The 16541-nt window shown below is 46.7% G+C and overlaps 1 protein-coding gene across 3 annotated transcripts; it reads left to right on the plus strand.

The window, feature by feature from the left end:
* Positions 1-8094: 8094 nt before the first annotated feature.
* On the plus strand, positions 8095-16417 carry Mmp19 (matrix metallopeptidase 19). Of its 3 annotated transcripts, none has more exons than XM_006240758.4 (9): positions 8095-8231; positions 8847-8932; positions 11729-11859; positions 12188-12403; positions 12917-13162; positions 13738-13863; positions 14644-14808; positions 14950-15077; positions 15215-16417. In XM_006240758.4, the coding sequence occupies exons 3-9, from the start codon at positions 11769-11771 to the stop codon at positions 15578-15580; spliced, it is 1338 nt and encodes a 445-aa protein (XP_006240820.1). In that variant the 5' UTR covers positions 8095-8231; positions 8847-8932; positions 11729-11768; the 3' UTR covers positions 15581-16417.
* Positions 16418-16541: the final 124 nt, after the last annotated feature.

Here is a 16541-nt window from a genome sequence, read left to right on the forward strand (position 1 = left end):
ACACACACACACACACAGTGCTTCCACACATAAAGTCAGTGCAGATCAGCATTTTGTGAAAGAGACATTCATCGTTCACTGTTCCCAGAAGGAGCAAGATCTGTTGTGTTATCAGTTTCCTGCCATCCCAAAAGTGATAGAGCCCTGAATCTCCCTTTCCTCTCTTTCTCCCTGGGCACCTTGTGCTGCTTTGGTATATTTGTTCTGCTACAAGTTCCCCACCACCCTGTCAGGGGAGTCTTCTGGGAGTAGGTTCTTCAGGCTTTGGGAAGAATGAAGATGCAGGATTTGCTAGTGTTGAAGTTCTGGGGCATCATGGGAACAGAGTCGTCTGCCCTAAGCCCCTCCCACTTCCTTGGACACTAAACTGTTCCAGCTGTGCACAGTCCCTGATGTCACCTCCCATATGGCTTCTAGAAACTTATGAGTAACGAAAGGAGTGTGTTTGGGGGGTGGGGAGGGTGGGGAAATACTCCTATAAACACTGGTTTCCAAGGTAACAGACTGGCAAACAACCTCACTAGCCTCCCAAGACTCCTTTTCTCCTAACTCCCTCAGGGCTCTGAAGGGAAAATAGACCACAGGCCACCTCCTTTCAGCTTTCTACATGTCAAGATTGGGGTCTAGACAGCCTTAACTCATTCCAAACACAGTTTTAAAATACTTGTGTTTTGTGTGTGTGTGTGTGTGTGTGTGTGTGTGTGTGTGTGTCTGTCTGTCTGTCTATCTATCTATCTATCTATCTATCTATCTATCTATCTATCTATCTATCTATCTGCACTTACCTTTTATATACTAAGATGATGCCCAACCTCTACAGGGTAAGTGGCTGTCAGAAGGGGCTGGTAATGGCTAAGAAACTGGCCTCTCATGGGCCTGGAAACTACTATATACGTTTACCTTTTGCCTATATCCCATGATATTTGGTCCTTAGAAAATCCTCCCAATTGCCTTCTGATACTGTTTAGTTAGCAAATCTATATAGATGTCTTCTGCCTCTGTCTGTGGATAGAGAGACATCAGTTTACAGGAAGAGAGTGAGCAAGTCAAAGGGGGTTCCTTCCCTTAGAACCAAGTTCTCTTTTCAGAACAGGCTTGGCACAAATCCTGACCCTTTGCACACATTCCTGAAAACCCCAACCAGTGAGAAATGACAAATTCAGAGGAAGAGCAGGGTCAGCCTGGCTCAGAGGTGGGAGCTGCGGGCAGGGGTGGTCATGACAGAATTAGTCACTCAGCCCTTGCACACAGACCCTGCCTACAGCTCCTGGTTGTCCAAGGGGGTTTGTTTGAGTGTTTACATGAGGAATCATGTGCAGAGTCTATCACTAGAGTCTGTGGCACTGATGCTTTCTAACCATGCTGCCTGAAACAGATCATTAGAGATCTACTCCTTTTTGGCAAAGAGGTGATAATACAACTCACTGAGCCTTGGGGTTGGGGATTTAGCTCAGCGGTAGAGCGCTTGCCTAGCAAGCGCAAGGCCCTGGGTTCGGTCCCCAGCTCCGGAAAAAACAAAAACAAAAACAAAACAACTCACTGAGTCTTGAGGGAGACCATGACTGCCTCGTCTGGTCTTATGTGATCCTTCGGTTTCTCGGATGCGGTTGCACCTCTGAGGCTTTCCATAGCCACAATGAGTAACCTGGTGAGCCCTTATAAGAGAGAAGAGGGGTGAGGAGGAGCCCTGCAGGGGGCTACATTGTAGTTCTTCCCTATATGTCATCATTTCCTGCATGTCCCAAGCCTGATGAGAGCCCCCAACATTCATCGCTCAGAGGTTCTCTGTGTATCCTTTCTGTCACTGATCAATTGGGACTTAGTCATTTTTACCCTGCTGGGTGCTGGGTCATGGATCCAGCATCACTGAGGACAACAATTAGTCAGGAATATCCCCCACCTCGATCCTGGAGTGTGAGGGTCCCCTGCGGTGTCCCAGAGAAAGAAACAGCTCAGCAATGAGGACCTATGAAGGACAAGAGTTTGGTGACCTTTCTCCATCCTTGTGGGCTTCCTCTTATGCATCAGAATGATGGACATGCTTGTTCTTCCTCATGATTACAGAGTGAGTGTCCCCACATGTTACCGAGGATACTGGGGTTTGACTCTGTGATGGGGAGACACAGGATTCTGCTTTAGCTAGATGGCATGATGGTGCATTTCTGTAAACCCAGAGTTTCAAGCTAGCCAGAGCTACAGAGTAAGACCTTGTCTCAAAGAAAACAAAACAGAGGGCTAGAGAGATGGCTCAGTGGTTAAGAACACTCTGCTCTTACAGAGCATCAGTGTTTGGTTCTCTGCACCCATAGGTGGCTCATAACTGTTACTTCGGTTATAGGGGTCCAATCAATTCTCTCTTTGGGTATCTGAGGGCACCAAGCATGCGTGTGGTACACACACACACACACACACACACACACACACACACACACACACACAGAGACCAACATTCATATACACAAAATAAACATCCAAAAGTCAAGAATGGATATAGAGAGTGGTGGCACACACCTTTAGTCCCAGCACTCAAGAGGCAGAGGCAGGGAGATCTCTGTGAATTAGAGCCTGCCTGATCTACCCTGTTTCAGAAAGCCAAAGGAAGGGAAACAAGATAACTGTTTGACTTTAGCTACTTAAAGAACGAGATGCACGAGTCCATGTGGTGTTAGAGAATCAGAACCAGGTAACAGATTCTTCAGAATCAGATAACAGATCCTCCTGCCAGCCTCCTTCTCAAACCTCCCTCTCAGGGACTCCACTTCCTCTTATAACACAATAGCCTGTGCCTGTGAGATCTTGGTTTCAAAGCACACACTTGGGATCCACAGTGGAAGGAAAGAGCGGATTCCTGAAAGTTGTCCTCTGACCTCCACCTCCTTCCCCTACACAATTGACCAAATGTAGCTTTAAGTGAAAATAAATTGATAGCTAGGGAAGAAGCAGAACAAAACTAGGGTGCTGGTTCAGGTCATCTCAGTACTCTGGAAGTCGCAGAGGATGATTTGAGCCCTGAGGTTCAGGGCCAGCCTCAACTACACAGCAAGCACTCTCCTTTTTTTAAAATTAAAACATTTGTTTTTTTAAATTTTATGTGTATGAATGTTTTGCCTACATGCACGTCTGTGCACTACTTGGGCTTCTGGTGTGTTCACAGACTGGAGAGGAAGCTGAATCCCCTAGAACTGGAATTACAGATGGTTATGAGCCAGCACGTGGATGCTGCATTTTGAACCTGAGTTCTCTGAGAGACTAGTCAATGTTCTTAACCATTGAACTTCTTCTCCATACTCATCCCCCCTTCTCTCTTGTCTCTCTCTCTCCTCCTCCTCCTCTTCTTCTTTTGCTTCTCCTCCTCTTCCTCTTCCTCTTCCTCTTCTTCTTCTATTTCTTCTTCTTCTTCTTCTTCTTCTTCTTCTTCTTCTTCTTCTTCTTCTTCTTCTTCTTCTTCTTCTTCTTCTTCTTCTCCTTCTCCTTCTCCTTCTCCTTCTCCTTCTCCTTCTCCTCCTCCTGCTTCTCCTCCTTCTCCTCCTCTTCTTTTGTTTCTTCTTCTTCTCCTCCTCCTCCTCCCCCCTCCTCTTCTTCTTCTCCTCCTCCTCCTTCTTCTTTTGACAGGGTCTCTCTACACAGTCCTGTCTGGTCCATAACTTGCTGGGTAAACCATCAAACTCATATAGATCTTCCTGCTTCTGCCTCTTGAGTCCTGAAATTAAATGGATGTGCTCCCACCCCCAAAGATGGAATAATTCTTCCTTTACAATAATGAAACATATATTTTTTTATTTATTTTTAAATTTTTTTTTGGTTCTTTTTTTCGGAGCTGGGGACCGAACCCAGGGCCTTGCGCTTCCTAGGCAAGCGCTCTACCACTGAGCTAAATCCCCAACCCCATATTTTTAAATTTTGATGCAGGGTTTCATAGCCAAAGCTGGCCTAGAACTTATTGTACAGTTGGAAGTGACCTTGAATTTCTGGACTTCCTTTGACTCATACGTATTAATATTACAGGCATGTGCCCACATGGCTAATTTGCACAGTGTTAATGATGGGACTCAGGACTTTGTGTACATTAAGCAGCAATTCATGAACTGAGCTATAGCCCCAGGCTCCAAGTGTCTAGCCATTCTGTTTGTTTGTTTGCTTTTGTTTTTTTTTCAAGACAGTGTCACTTCATCCGTTCATAGTCCTGGCTTTCCTCCCCTGGAACTCACTCTGAGACCAGGCTGGCCTTGAACTCTGCCTTTGCCTCTTGAGTGCTAGGATTAAAGGTGTGTCCCACCACGCTTGGCTATATCTAACATTCTTAATATGTTCTCTTCTGTATAGTACTGGAGGTCTTGTCTCTGTCCCTGTCCCTCTGTCCTTTTATGCCCTCTGATTCTCAGCCAGCCTTTAGAGATCAACTGAAGTCAATCTTCTCAGCTGGGTTCCCACAAAGCCATGATCCTCACATTTCACCCACTGCCTGGCGCCCAGGCCCCTGTTCTCTCCTGGGCACTGTGTACAGTTTTATTTCTGTTGTTGCTATCCTTGGTTTTGTGTGTGTGTGTCTGTCTGTCTGTCTATCTATCTATCTATCTATCTATCTATCTATCTATCTATCTATCATCTATCTCTATCCTCTATCTCACACCTATTTATCTATGTACTTTTAATCTATCATCTATTTATCTACATATCACCAATTATCTATCGTCTATTTTTTTTTGAGACAGCATCTCAGCCTTTCCCTGAGTCAAGGTTGATCTCTATCTAGATATTTAGCCAAGGATGACAGTGAACACCCACTCCTCCTACCTCTGTCCCAAGCACTGGTATTGCAGTCATGCGATCCTACAGGACAGGTGCAAACCACATCTATCTTCATGCAGCGATGGGATAGGGCTTCCTGCATGCTGGGTGAGCATTCCACCATGGGGATAGGGCGTCCTGCATGCTGGGTGAGCATTCCACCAACTGAACTACGCCCTTTGCCCTAGAGAAGATCCGTGAACTACAGTCCACAGCTCTGGGTCACGAAACTGAAGACATGAGTTATTAAAAACTCAGTGGGCTGCAGAGATGGCTCAGCGGTTAAGAGCACTGACTGCTTCTCCAGAAGTCCTGAGTTCAATTCCCAGCAACCACATGGTGGCTCACAACCATCTGTAGTGGGATCTGATGCCCTCTTCTGGTGTGTCTGAGGACAGCTACAGTGTACTTATTATTATATAATAAATAAATCTTCAAAAAAAAGCAAAAACAAACAAAAAAATCCAAAAAACTTAGCAATAGTAAAATATTTCTGATCATACAACAACCCAACATTATATCAAAATCAAATGAGTGATGAATCCAACATGTGCTTCTCTGTAGTCTTTGTCCTGAACATACAGCATAGACATCTTTTACTGTGCATAGTGCATGCCCTACAGTGCTACTGGCTGCTGCTTCCTGAAGCACCTCTGTTCAGATTTAAGATGATCAGATATAATGAATTGCAGGGCTTGGAGGGGCATCTCTGCTCCTACCAAAGGTAAGAGTTGAATCACAGAACAGATTTCTGCTGTTTTCCAACCTTTGTTTCTTTTTTTTTTTTTTTTTTTGTTCTTTTTTTTTCGGAGCTGGGGACCGAACCCAGGGCCTTGCGCTTCCTAGGCAAGCGCTCTACTACTGAGCTAAATCCCCAACCCCCCAACCTTTGTTTCTTAATGTATATCAGGTAAGTATATCCTTGGATTGTGTTGGTAGAACGTTTGTTTGTTTGTTTTTTTTTTTTTCCAGAGCTGAGGACTGAACCCAGGGCCTTGCGCTTGCTAGGCAAGCGTTCTACCACTGAGCTAAATCCTCAACCCCACGATTTTTTTTTTTTTCTTTTTTTCGGAGCTGGGGACCGAACCCAGGGCCTTGTGCTTCCTAGGTAAGCGCTCTACCACTGAGCTAAATCCCCAGCCCCATGATTTTTTTTTTTTTTAAATGGCTGTTGGATCTGGGTGTAGTGATACATTCCATTAATCCTGGCAGCTAGCTCTTGGAGGCAGAGGCAGGTGGAGCTCTTTGAGTTTGAGGCCAGCCTGGTCTACAGAGTAAATTCCGGGACAGTCAGAGCTATAGTGAGACCCTGCTTTAAAAAAATGCTGTTTGAGAGCTAGGTGCATGTCTGTAATCCTAGCACTTGGTAAATAGAGGCAGGAGAACCAGGGATTCAAGGTCAGCCTGGGCTTGTGCAGTAAGTTCCAGTCTGGACTGCATGAGATGATGTCTCAAAAAATAACTAGTTAAATAAATAAAATGAAAATGAGGATAAAATTTTCTGTTTCAAGTTGCTTCCTTGAATTTCATGAAGCCATTGAATGAATTTAACTTCTAATAATTTCTGAAATGTTTTTGTATTAGGTATTATGCTTATACAGAGTGATGCTCTCAATATTGAGCACTATAAAACTGAATATTGATCAAGGGTTCGGTAGAGTGCTAACCTGTCACGAATGAAACATTAGGTTAGGGTTAGGTCCCCAGCGCCCACAAATGGTGGTGGTACATTCCTGTAATCCTGGCCCTTGGGAAGTAGAGGCAGGAAGGTCAGGACTTCAAGGTCATTCTGGACTACCTAATGAGTTCAGATTGAGATACTTAAGACTCCATCTCAAAAAACAAAACACGCGAAGTTGGAGAATGGTTCATTGGTTAAAGAGTTTTGGTTGTTCTTCCAGAGGACCTGGGTTCACATCCCAAAACTCACACAGTGTGGCTGAAAACCGGTTCTAACTCTGGTTCCTGGGGATCCACCACCCTCTTCTGGCCTCTGTAGCCATTACATGCACATGGTGCCAAACACCCATGCTCATGAAATAATATTAAAAGATTAAAAAAAAAAAAGACCCACAGATATACAGAAGATAAAAAAAATCCATCAAAAAAAGAAAAAAGAACACATCAACTCTGAAAAAGACTGAAGATACACTGATCAAAAATAAACAAGTACACCTATCTCATAAATATGTAAATTTGTTTTAATTCATGGAGGGGGTCAAGATATAGTCTCCCTTGTATGAGAGGTTGATAGGTGTCTTTCTCTATAGATTTCTACCTTCCTCCTCCTCCTCCTCTTCTTCTTCCTCCTCCTCCTCCTATTATTATTATTATATTATCATTATTATTTTGAGATAAGGTCTCATTATATCGCCCTAGCTGCCCTGGAACTTGCTAAGTAGACTGAAATCTGCCTGTTTCTTCACTGGGATTAAAGACGTGTGCCACTATGCCTGGCTCACCTTAATTTTGAAAATTATATTATTCATTTAGTGCGTATGTGTGTGGAGGGGATAGCATTCATGCCATTATGCACGTGTGGAAGTCAAGAAACAGCTTGTAGGAGTCAGATTTATCCTTCTACTGTGTGCATTTCAGGAAGTGAACTGAGGTCAGCAGGCTGGCTGAAGGCGTCTTGACTCACTGAGCCATCTTGTCAACCCTCTACCTTACTTTTTTTTTTACGTTTATGTGAGAACTGGGGATCCTAATTCACATTTTCATCCTTGCGTAGAAAGTGTACTGGCTGAACCATCTTCCCAGTCCTGTTTTTGTCTTTAAGAAATGTTAGAGTCATAAATAGAAAATGTTTAAGAAACTTTGCTCAAGAGCTCAAGGCCAGACTGCAAGACTAGGCTCTGACTTAAACTCACGATTTGATCAAAGTTGGGCACAGTGGCTCTGTGAGTTCTAGCCTGGTCTACATAGGGAGTTTCGAGATAGCCCACACAGAGAGATGCTGTCCAATGACAACAGCAGCGGCAGCAGCAGCAGCAGCAGAAGCAGGCCTCATCTTGACCCCTTCCCTTTGAAGCTCATGCTGCCTCTGCTGCCTGCTAACTCTTTGCTCTTATTGATTTTTTTCCTGTCAGGACATGTGAAGCTAAGGGTTTGCTGGCCCCAGATCCCTGAGAAGCAGGAATGTCCGACTCTAGGAAACAGCCTTGGGCCTATCCTAACCTCTCTAGAAACTCTGGCTCTCACACTGCCTGGAGGCAGACCCCAGAACAGTACAGAAAGTCATCTGGTTTCCAGCAGAGGGCTCTGGGGGTGGGGTGGTGATGTCAGGGGCATTTTTGGCTTCTGCTCTTTGGTAGAGCAGGAGTTAATGGTGAGTTGCAACATCTCTCTGGGCTGAGTCACCTCCCACTGTCCCCCAGCCCCCATTCTCTACAGTTGAAGGTTTATAAAGAGGACCAGAGGCTGACAGCAAAGACCTGGAGGTAAGAGTCCCCTGCCTAGCCCTGTTCCTCCAAGTTCCCAGAAGTCTCAGGTCAGAGGGCTCAGGCAGCTTCTGGAACTCTTGTCTGCTGGGACCATGGACTGGCAGCAGCTGTGGCTGGCCTTCTTACTTCCTGTGACAGTCTCAGGCCGGGCTCTGGGGCCTGCAGAGAAGGAGGCGGTGGTGGTGAGTCCTCTGGGTAAAGGAGGGCTCAGAGCATGGGAATGACAGGGATACACATGCTACAATCTCCTCTAGGTTTTCCTCTTGCCCTCCAACCCTCCTGCCTCACCCTACTTGCTCTGCCTCCTGGTCTCTGTGGCCCACCTCCTGCTCCTTTCCTTGTCCCCTCCGAGGCACCTCACGTATGCACACAGTCCTTCTGTATCTGTTCCTCATATCCGGCCTTTGGATTGTTTGTTTGAGAAACGGTCTCACTACATATCCCTGCCTGGCCCTGTGTAGTCTAGGGTGGACTTGAACTCAAAGAGATCTGCTTGCTTCTGTCACCAGAGCACTGGGATCAAAGACATGCACCAGCACACACAGCTTCCTGTAGGTCACTTGGAAGCTGTACCCTGAGACTAACCTTCTTTCAATCTGCACGTTATTATAGGATTACCTGTTGCAGTATGGGTATCTACAGAAACCTCTGGAAGGAGCTGATGACTTCAGGCTAGAAGATATCACAGAGGCTCTAAGGTGAGGCTTTAAGGTCACAAAGTGCAAACTTTCATAGCTGAGGTGTCAAGTTCTTCCCTCTCCCCAGGCCCACCTCTGCTTGTCTCACAGCAGGGCCCTGTAGGACGATGATGTTACTCAGAGTGGTGGAAAGTGAAGAGAGATGGAGAGTTGGGATGAGGAGACACAGGTCAGGTGTGGTAGCACACAGCTGTGATCTCAGCACTGGGGTGGCAGAGACAAGCATTAAAGTTTGTAGAGTAGGGCTGGAGAGGTGCCTCAGGGGTTAAGAACACTGGCTGCTCTTCCAGAGGTCCTGGATTCAATTCCTAGCAACTATATGGTGGCTCCCAAGGATCTGTAATGGGATCTGCTGCCCTCTTCTGGCTTTCTTGGGTACTTAAGCTTATGTAAACAACATTTACTTAACACAGAAACACACAGAAGAATGAGTATCTCCTCCATGCTCCCTTCCCACCTACGCCTCCAAGGTTTCTCTGGGTAGCTCTGGCTGGCTGTCCTGGAACTCACTCTGTAGACCAGGCTGGTCTTGAGCTTAGAGGTACTCCTGACTCTGCCTTTGTAGTGCTGGGATTAAAGTTGTGTGGCACCACAGCTGAGCTAAGAACAAAAGAGTTGGAGACTAACCTGGACCACACGATGAGAATTTATCTTGATTTTTACTTTTTGATTCTCACACTGTAGCTTAGACTGGCCTAGAACTCCTGGGAATCTGGCTGTCTCAGCCTCCACTACACTACAGTTATAGGTGTGAGCCACCACACCAAGCTAGAGCCCTTGTCATTCCATGTTTTACTGTATTGCTTTTGACAATTACATGTATGTGTGCGTGAGTATGTATGTATATGTATGTGTGCATGTGTGTATGTATGTATATATGTGTATATCTATGTATGAATGTATGTGTATGTGTGTGTATATATGTATGTGTGGATGTGTATATATATGTATGCATGTGTATTTGTATGTATATGAGTATATATCTATGTATGCATGTATGTGTATGTGTGTATGTATGTATGTATGTATGTATGCATGTATGTGTGTTGGTCATTTTTGCCCCATTACCCTCTCATTCCCCTTCCATTCCTCTGGAATCTTTTCTTCCCTATTCTATTTTCTTTGTAACCCACTTAGTTTAAGTTGGGTTGTTTGTTTTAAAGCTTTTTATGACATTTATTGTTTTTGTATATCTGCGTGGGTGTGGATGTGGGTGCACATGCCATGGTACACATGGGAAGATGAGAGGAGAAGCTGTGGGAGTCAGTTCTCTCCTTCCATCATGCAGGTCCTGGGCATTGAGCTCACATAGTCTGCTTTGGCAGCGAGCCCTTCACCTACTGACCCAACTCACTGGCCCATTTTGATTTGAAAGTTTTGTTTTAGATTTATTAATTTTATTTTATGCATAAACATATGTGCACTACATGCATGCTTGGTGCCCAGGCTGGTCAGAAGAGGGCATCAGACTCTCTGTAACTGGAGTTAAGGATGGTTGGGAACCACCACGTAGATGCTAGAAACTGAACCTGTAAGAGCGAAAATTCTCATAACTAATGAGCCACCTCTCTAGTTCTCCATTTTGATTTTTTTAAATTTTTAATTAATTTTTATTTATATGAGTACAGTGTAGCTGTTTTGAGACACACCAGAAGAGGGCATCAGATCCTATTTCAGATGGTTGTGAGCCACCATGTGGTTGCTGGGATTTGAACTCAGGACCTCTGGAAGAGCAGTCAGTGCTCTTAACCACTGAGCCATCTCTCCAGCCCCGCCCCCCCATTTTGATTTTTGAGACAGAGTCTCATGCTATGTAGTGAGGATGACCTTGAACTCCTAATCCTCCTGTCTGCTGGGATCACAGAATGAGTTAACCATGAATACCCAGTCAGTCCTTGTCTCAAAAACAAAGCAAAATGAGGCTGGAAAGATGGCTTAGTGGTTAAGGGCACTGGCTGGTCTTACAGAGGACCCAGGTTTAGTTCCTAGCACTCACACGGCAGCCCATAATCATCTATGACTCCTGTTTTCTGTCTGTAGGCAATCCACACGGAATAGACTTATATAAATGCAGGGAGTAGACTTACATACACTCAGGGAAAACACTCATATGCATAAAATAAAAAAGAAATAAATACATCTTAAAAATAAAGCAAACCCAAACAGCAAGGCATGCTGGCTCGCATCTTCAATCCCAATGCTGAGGAAATTAAGGAAGGAGTGCTGTCACGAGTCTGAGGCTGGCCTAAGCTAGAGAGAGACCTTGTCTTGAAAGACAAACAAAATGAGAATCACAGCCATTGGATCTACCCAGGCCACAGCACTCCTTGGGAGGCTCTGTCCTTCGTAGCTAAAATATTGATAGTTACTTACAGCCCACAGGAGGTGCTACACGTGTAAAATTATGGATTGACGTTGTCCTGGTGCAGGCTGGGGGGGGTGAGTCTAGCCGACTGAAGGGGGTTGCGTGGTGATTGTGCAGGGAGATGCTCCAGGAGGTGACCAGGGAGTGGAGTTGAGGTGCTCACTAGGTCAGAAAGTCAAAAGGTAAGGAGGAGGGGAGGAAGGCAACACTTCAGGGCAGTCTTCCTTAACATATCCTGAAAATGGAGTTGGAGTGCTGCTGTTTCTGCAGACAAAACTCTTATTGTGAGCATTGGAGACTGCAGTGTCCGCTTCAGCTTTTGTACCAGCCTTTGTCATTACTTTGGGCACAAAGAGGGCAAAGATTGATCCTCAATTTCCAGCCATTCTAGATCCACCTGCCCTTGTAGACCTCTCTCCCTCTCTTTCTAGAACTTTCCAGGAAGCATCTGAACTGCCTGTTTCCGGTCAGATGGATGATGCCACAAGGGCCCGTATGAAGCAGCCCCGTTGTGGCCTGGAGGATCCTTTCAACCAGAAGACTCTGAAATACCTGCTTCTGGGTGAGGACTGAGCTTGGGAAGGGAAGGAGAGGGCAGCCTGTGTTAGTGGCATTGGGATAGTCTGGAGTATTCAATAACACCCCCTCCCCTTTTTATTATATAAGTACACTGTAGCTGTCCTCAGACACACCAGAAGAGGGCATCATTACAGATGGCTGTGAGCCACCATGCGGTTGGTGGGGTTTGAACTCAAGACCTCTGGAAGAGCAGTCAGTGCTCTTAACCACTCTTAACCAGCCCTCATTACCTTAAGAAGGGCACTGAGTACCCTCACCCTGGGCGGCTCTCCTGCCTGTGTTTCTAACTTCACTTTCTGTCCCTTTACCAGGCCACTGGAGAAAGAAGCACTTGACATTCCGCATCTTGAACGTGCCCTCCACCCTCTCACCCTCCAGAGTCCGAGCAGCCCTGCATCAAGCCTTTAAGTATTGGAGCAATGTAGCCCCCCTGACCTTCCGGGAGGTGAAAGCTGGTTGGGCTGATATCCGCCTCTCGTTCCATGGCCGCCAAAGCCCATACTGCTCCAACAGCTTTGATGGGCCTGGTAGGTACTGGTTCTTAGCGCTCAATTTACAGACCTCAGCAACAAATTGCCTCCTTGAGCCAGTTACTCTGGGACCATAAAGTTGAGGTTGTTAGTTTTGTCTGCCTATACCCTGTACACTGAATGCAGAGGTGCGCTTCTCACCTAGTGGGTCCTTCAACCTTATGCCTGTCTTTCATTCAAACTTCTTTCAAACTTCACCTGAGAGGGTACTGGGACACAGAGAAAAGAGTGGCTGGGGAGGTGAAGCTTCTGTCTTGGGCTACAATGAGGGATGCCTGGGAAATCTGGAGCGACAAGGTATGGTGGTACACCCTGCCTCTCACGTAGCTCAGGCTGACACGAAGCCCACTATGCCCCTGAGGCTGATCCCGAGCTTCCGCTCCTCCTGTGTCCACCTTCCAAGTGCCGTGCTTACAGGTGCTTTATCACTTTTGACAGCCCCGTGAGTGTAGAGCCCGCAGGGTGTGCTCTGTCAGCGTGGGCTCCGACGTTATCTTTTCTTCCGTCCAGGGAAGGTCCTGGCCCATGCTGACGTCCCAGAGCTTGGCAGTGTACACTTCGATAACGATGAATTCTGGACCGAGGGCACCTACCAGGGAGTGAACCTACGCATCATTGCGGCCCATGAGGTGGGCCACGCCCTGGGACTTGGGCATTCCCGATATACCCAGGCACTCATGGCGCCTGTTTACGCTGGCTACCAGCCCTACTTCAGGCTGCATCCGGATGATGTGGCAGGGATCCAGGCGCTCTATGGTGAGCATAAGAGTCAATCTGAATGATGACTCCAGGCTCCAGGAGACAATACTAGCTTTCATGGTGTGAACTGGCTTGGCTTCTTTCTCTTCCGCTGCCCAGTTCTTTAAGCTATTCATCCTCAGAAACTGTCTCCAATTCTGACTCTTTTATGTCTGATCACCCTTCCCGGACTTTCTCCCTCACACCCTAATGTTTTTGGTGGTGGCTGTTTTGAGACAGGGTCTCTGTTATGTAGCCCTGACTGTCCTGGAACTTGCCATGAAGCTCCTCGGGGCTGGCCTTAAACTCACGGAGGTCCACCTGCCTCTGCACCCATTCCGGGTGCTGGGCTAAGGGCACACATCACCATGCCCAGCAATCCCATTCTTGAAGATGCAGAGTATACATTCTTGGAAATTTCCTCCTTGCTGGTGCTTCTCAGAACAAAACTGTCTCCTGCATATCCTGGCCACCAAGGGAAACTTCTTAAATTTCACTTCTTCTTTCTGTGGGGCCATTGATGAAAATGTATAGCAGACAGGCAGAAAGGCTGAGTGTTTGGATTTCTTACCTTGTTTTACTTCACCTCACAGGCAAGAGGAGGCCGGAGCCAGAAGATGAGGAGGAAGAGGTGGAGATGCACACTGTGTCAACAGTGACCACAAAACCCAGTCCCATGCCAAACCCCTGCAGCAGTGAAGTGGATGCCATGATGCTAGGTGAGACCCTTTCCCCAACATGCCGTTGACAGGCAATGGCGGCAGTCTATTAACACCAAGGTCTAGACAAGGGGGGATGACATGGGACCACAACAGGAGCATTGGGGGTTGGACTCCAGGAAGTGGCTGGTAACCAGGGAAGATGTGTGTAGCAAAGGGAGGGAACACTCAGAGCCAAATTGAAAGGGGGCAAGGTAGTTGGGCAGTTGGGCAGTGGTGGCACACACATTTAATCCCAGCATTGCGGAGGCAGAGACAGGTAAATCTCTGAGTTCCAGGACAGTCAGGACGACACAGAAAAACAAACAAACAAACATCTGGGTAAGCATTTACCATGGTTGTCACCTTATAAAAACACATGTACCGGGGCAGTGTGGCACATGCCTTTGATCACACCCAGCACTCGGGAAGCAGAGGCAGGTGGATCTCTGTGAGCTCAAGGACAACATGGTCTACAGAGTAAGGTAGATTATGAAGAGAAGCCCTGTCTTGAAAAACCAACAGAACACACAGGGAAGCAAAACAAAATGGGGTTCACTGTGATGCCCATTAGAGAAGGCTTTGCTCCTGGTTGGAAAAATTATAAAAGGTACCTGGAGTGGAGCACTAGGTCTTCAAAGGGGATGGTTGACTGACTGGAGGGCTGTGAACAACAAAGGAGAGGCTCATCTCTATGTCCTTCTCTGCCCTTTTCATAACTCATCAGTAGCCAGTGAGGATACCACCTGAGATACTCGAGAGTCATTCTCTCTAAACTTGTTGATATGCTTCTGCTCTCAGGGCCTCGGGGGAAGACCTATGCTTTCAAGGGTGACTATGTGTGGACTGTAACAGATTCAGGGCCAGGGCCCTTGTTCCGAGTGTCTGCCCTTTGGGAGGGGCTTCCTGGAAACCTGGATGCTGCTGTCTACTCTCCCCGGACACAGCGGACTCATTTCTTCAAGGGTAAGTAGGGTTCTTGGGTCATGTCTAAGGGCCTGGTCATTGTAAAGCTTTGGGTGGGGGAGGCATTGAGACGTTTCTGAGAGAGGGCTCAAAGGCCCATCTGCTGACGAGGTGGCTTGCTCTCCCTTTGACCACTCTCAGGAAACAAGGTGTGGCGGTATGTGGATTTCAAGTTGTCTCCTGGCTTTCCCATGAAACTCAACAGAGTGGAACCCAACCTAGATGCAGCTCTCTATTGGCCTGTTAATCAGAAGGTGTTCCTTTTTAAGGTATGACAGAACTCTAGGTAATCATTTCCGAGGAGTGACAGTCTCACCCTTAAAGAGGCACCTTCTATAGTTTGGTTCAGCTTATAGAGTCCCTAAACTTTTTCCTCATTATCTTCTCCCCATCCACCCCAAATTAGGGCTCAGGATACTGGCAATGGGATGAACTGACCAGAACTGACCTCAGTCGCTACCCCAAACCAATCAAGGAACTTTTCACTGGAGTGCCAGACCAACCCTCAGCAGCTATGAGCTGGCAAGATGGCCAAGTCTACTTCTTCAAGGGCAAAGAGTACTGGCGCCTTAACCAGCAACTTCGAGTGGCAAAGGGCTATCCCAGAAATACGACACACTGGATGCACTGTAGTCCTCGGACTCCAGACACTAACTCATTAACTGGGGATGTGACCACTCCTGCAACCGTGGAATCAGTCTTGGATGTTCCCTCTGCCACAGACGCTGCCTCCCTCTCATCCTCAGCTAATGTCACCTTGCTAGGGGCCTGAGAACTAGTCAGTGTCTGCTCCTTAGGGTTGTGCAGATGGGCACTTGACCTAGTGCCCCTAGATACTCCAATTCTGGATGCCACATTCCAGTGTTCCTAGAAGGTGACTGCTTAATTCTGAGTCATTCCCCAGTCCCCATTTCTTCTTGTCATATGGCTGTTTCAAGTGTGACATCTATTTTCTGGTGGAGGGAAATTGTTGATCAGGACCCCCCCCCCCCAGGGTCTCTCTACATAGCACTGGCTATGGTTATCGGCTATCCTGAAACTGTGTAGTTATGTAGACTAGGCTAACTTGAACTCACAGAAACCAACCTGCCTCTGCCTCTGTCCTGAGTGCTGGGATTAAAAGCGTGTGCTACCATGCCTAGCTGGCTCCCCCCCCCCCCCCCCCGGCGCTGGGGACCGAACCCAGGGCCTTGCGCTTGCTAGACAAGCGCTCTACCACTGAGCTGAATCCCCAACCCCCCCCCCCTTTTTTTTTAAGATTTAAGTCATGTGCTACCATGTCTGGCTCCCAACTGGGTCTCTAGCTGGCCAGAGGCAATAGCCAACAGCCACACTATTGGACACCTGGGTTGTATACCTCACACATAAAGTGCAAGAAAATGTCATGGCCAGTAAACTGAGCTTGGGATCTGGAGTCCTTGAGCCACCTGACTATGGCTTTTGGTCAGCGAATTAACCTTGTCAAACCTTGGATTCCCTATTAACAAAATAAGGTTACTATCAATGTTACAGGATTGTTATGTTAGATGAAATACTGTACGTGAAGCGTCTGACAGATTCTGGAATGTTTGTGATTAGTAAAGGCTAGCTTCATGTTCCTGGGACAGAACTGGGTGTCTGAGTGTATGATATATATATGTGCATTATATATAGTAGTGTATGTGACATGGGTGCCACAGCAGATCTTGAGGGGGCAGATTAGCTTTCTTGTGTGGTGCAAAGAAAGTAAAAAA

Source organism: Rattus norvegicus, chromosome 7, assembly GCF_036323735.1.
Source record: "Rattus norvegicus strain BN/NHsdMcwi chromosome 7, GRCr8, whole genome shotgun sequence".
In the NCBI taxonomy this organism is placed as follows: Eukaryota; Metazoa; Chordata; class Mammalia; order Rodentia; family Muridae; genus Rattus; species Rattus norvegicus.

What these genes read in the sequence shown, in the direction of transcription:
- Mmp19 (XM_006240758.4), top strand. Translation starts at nt 11,769, where the DNA reads ATGGATGATGCCACAAGGGCCCGTATGAAGCAGCCCCGTTGTGGCCTG. An exon ending in TCTGAAATACCTGCTTCTGG is followed by an intron (nt 11,860 to 12,187) that starts GTGAGGACTGAG and finishes TCCCTTTACCAG; the next exon opens with GCCACTGGAGAAAGAAGCAC. An exon ending in GCGGACTCATTTCTTCAAGG is followed by an intron (nt 14,809 to 14,949) that starts GTAAGTAGGGTT and finishes GACCACTCTCAG; the next exon opens with GAAACAAGGTGTGGCGGTAT.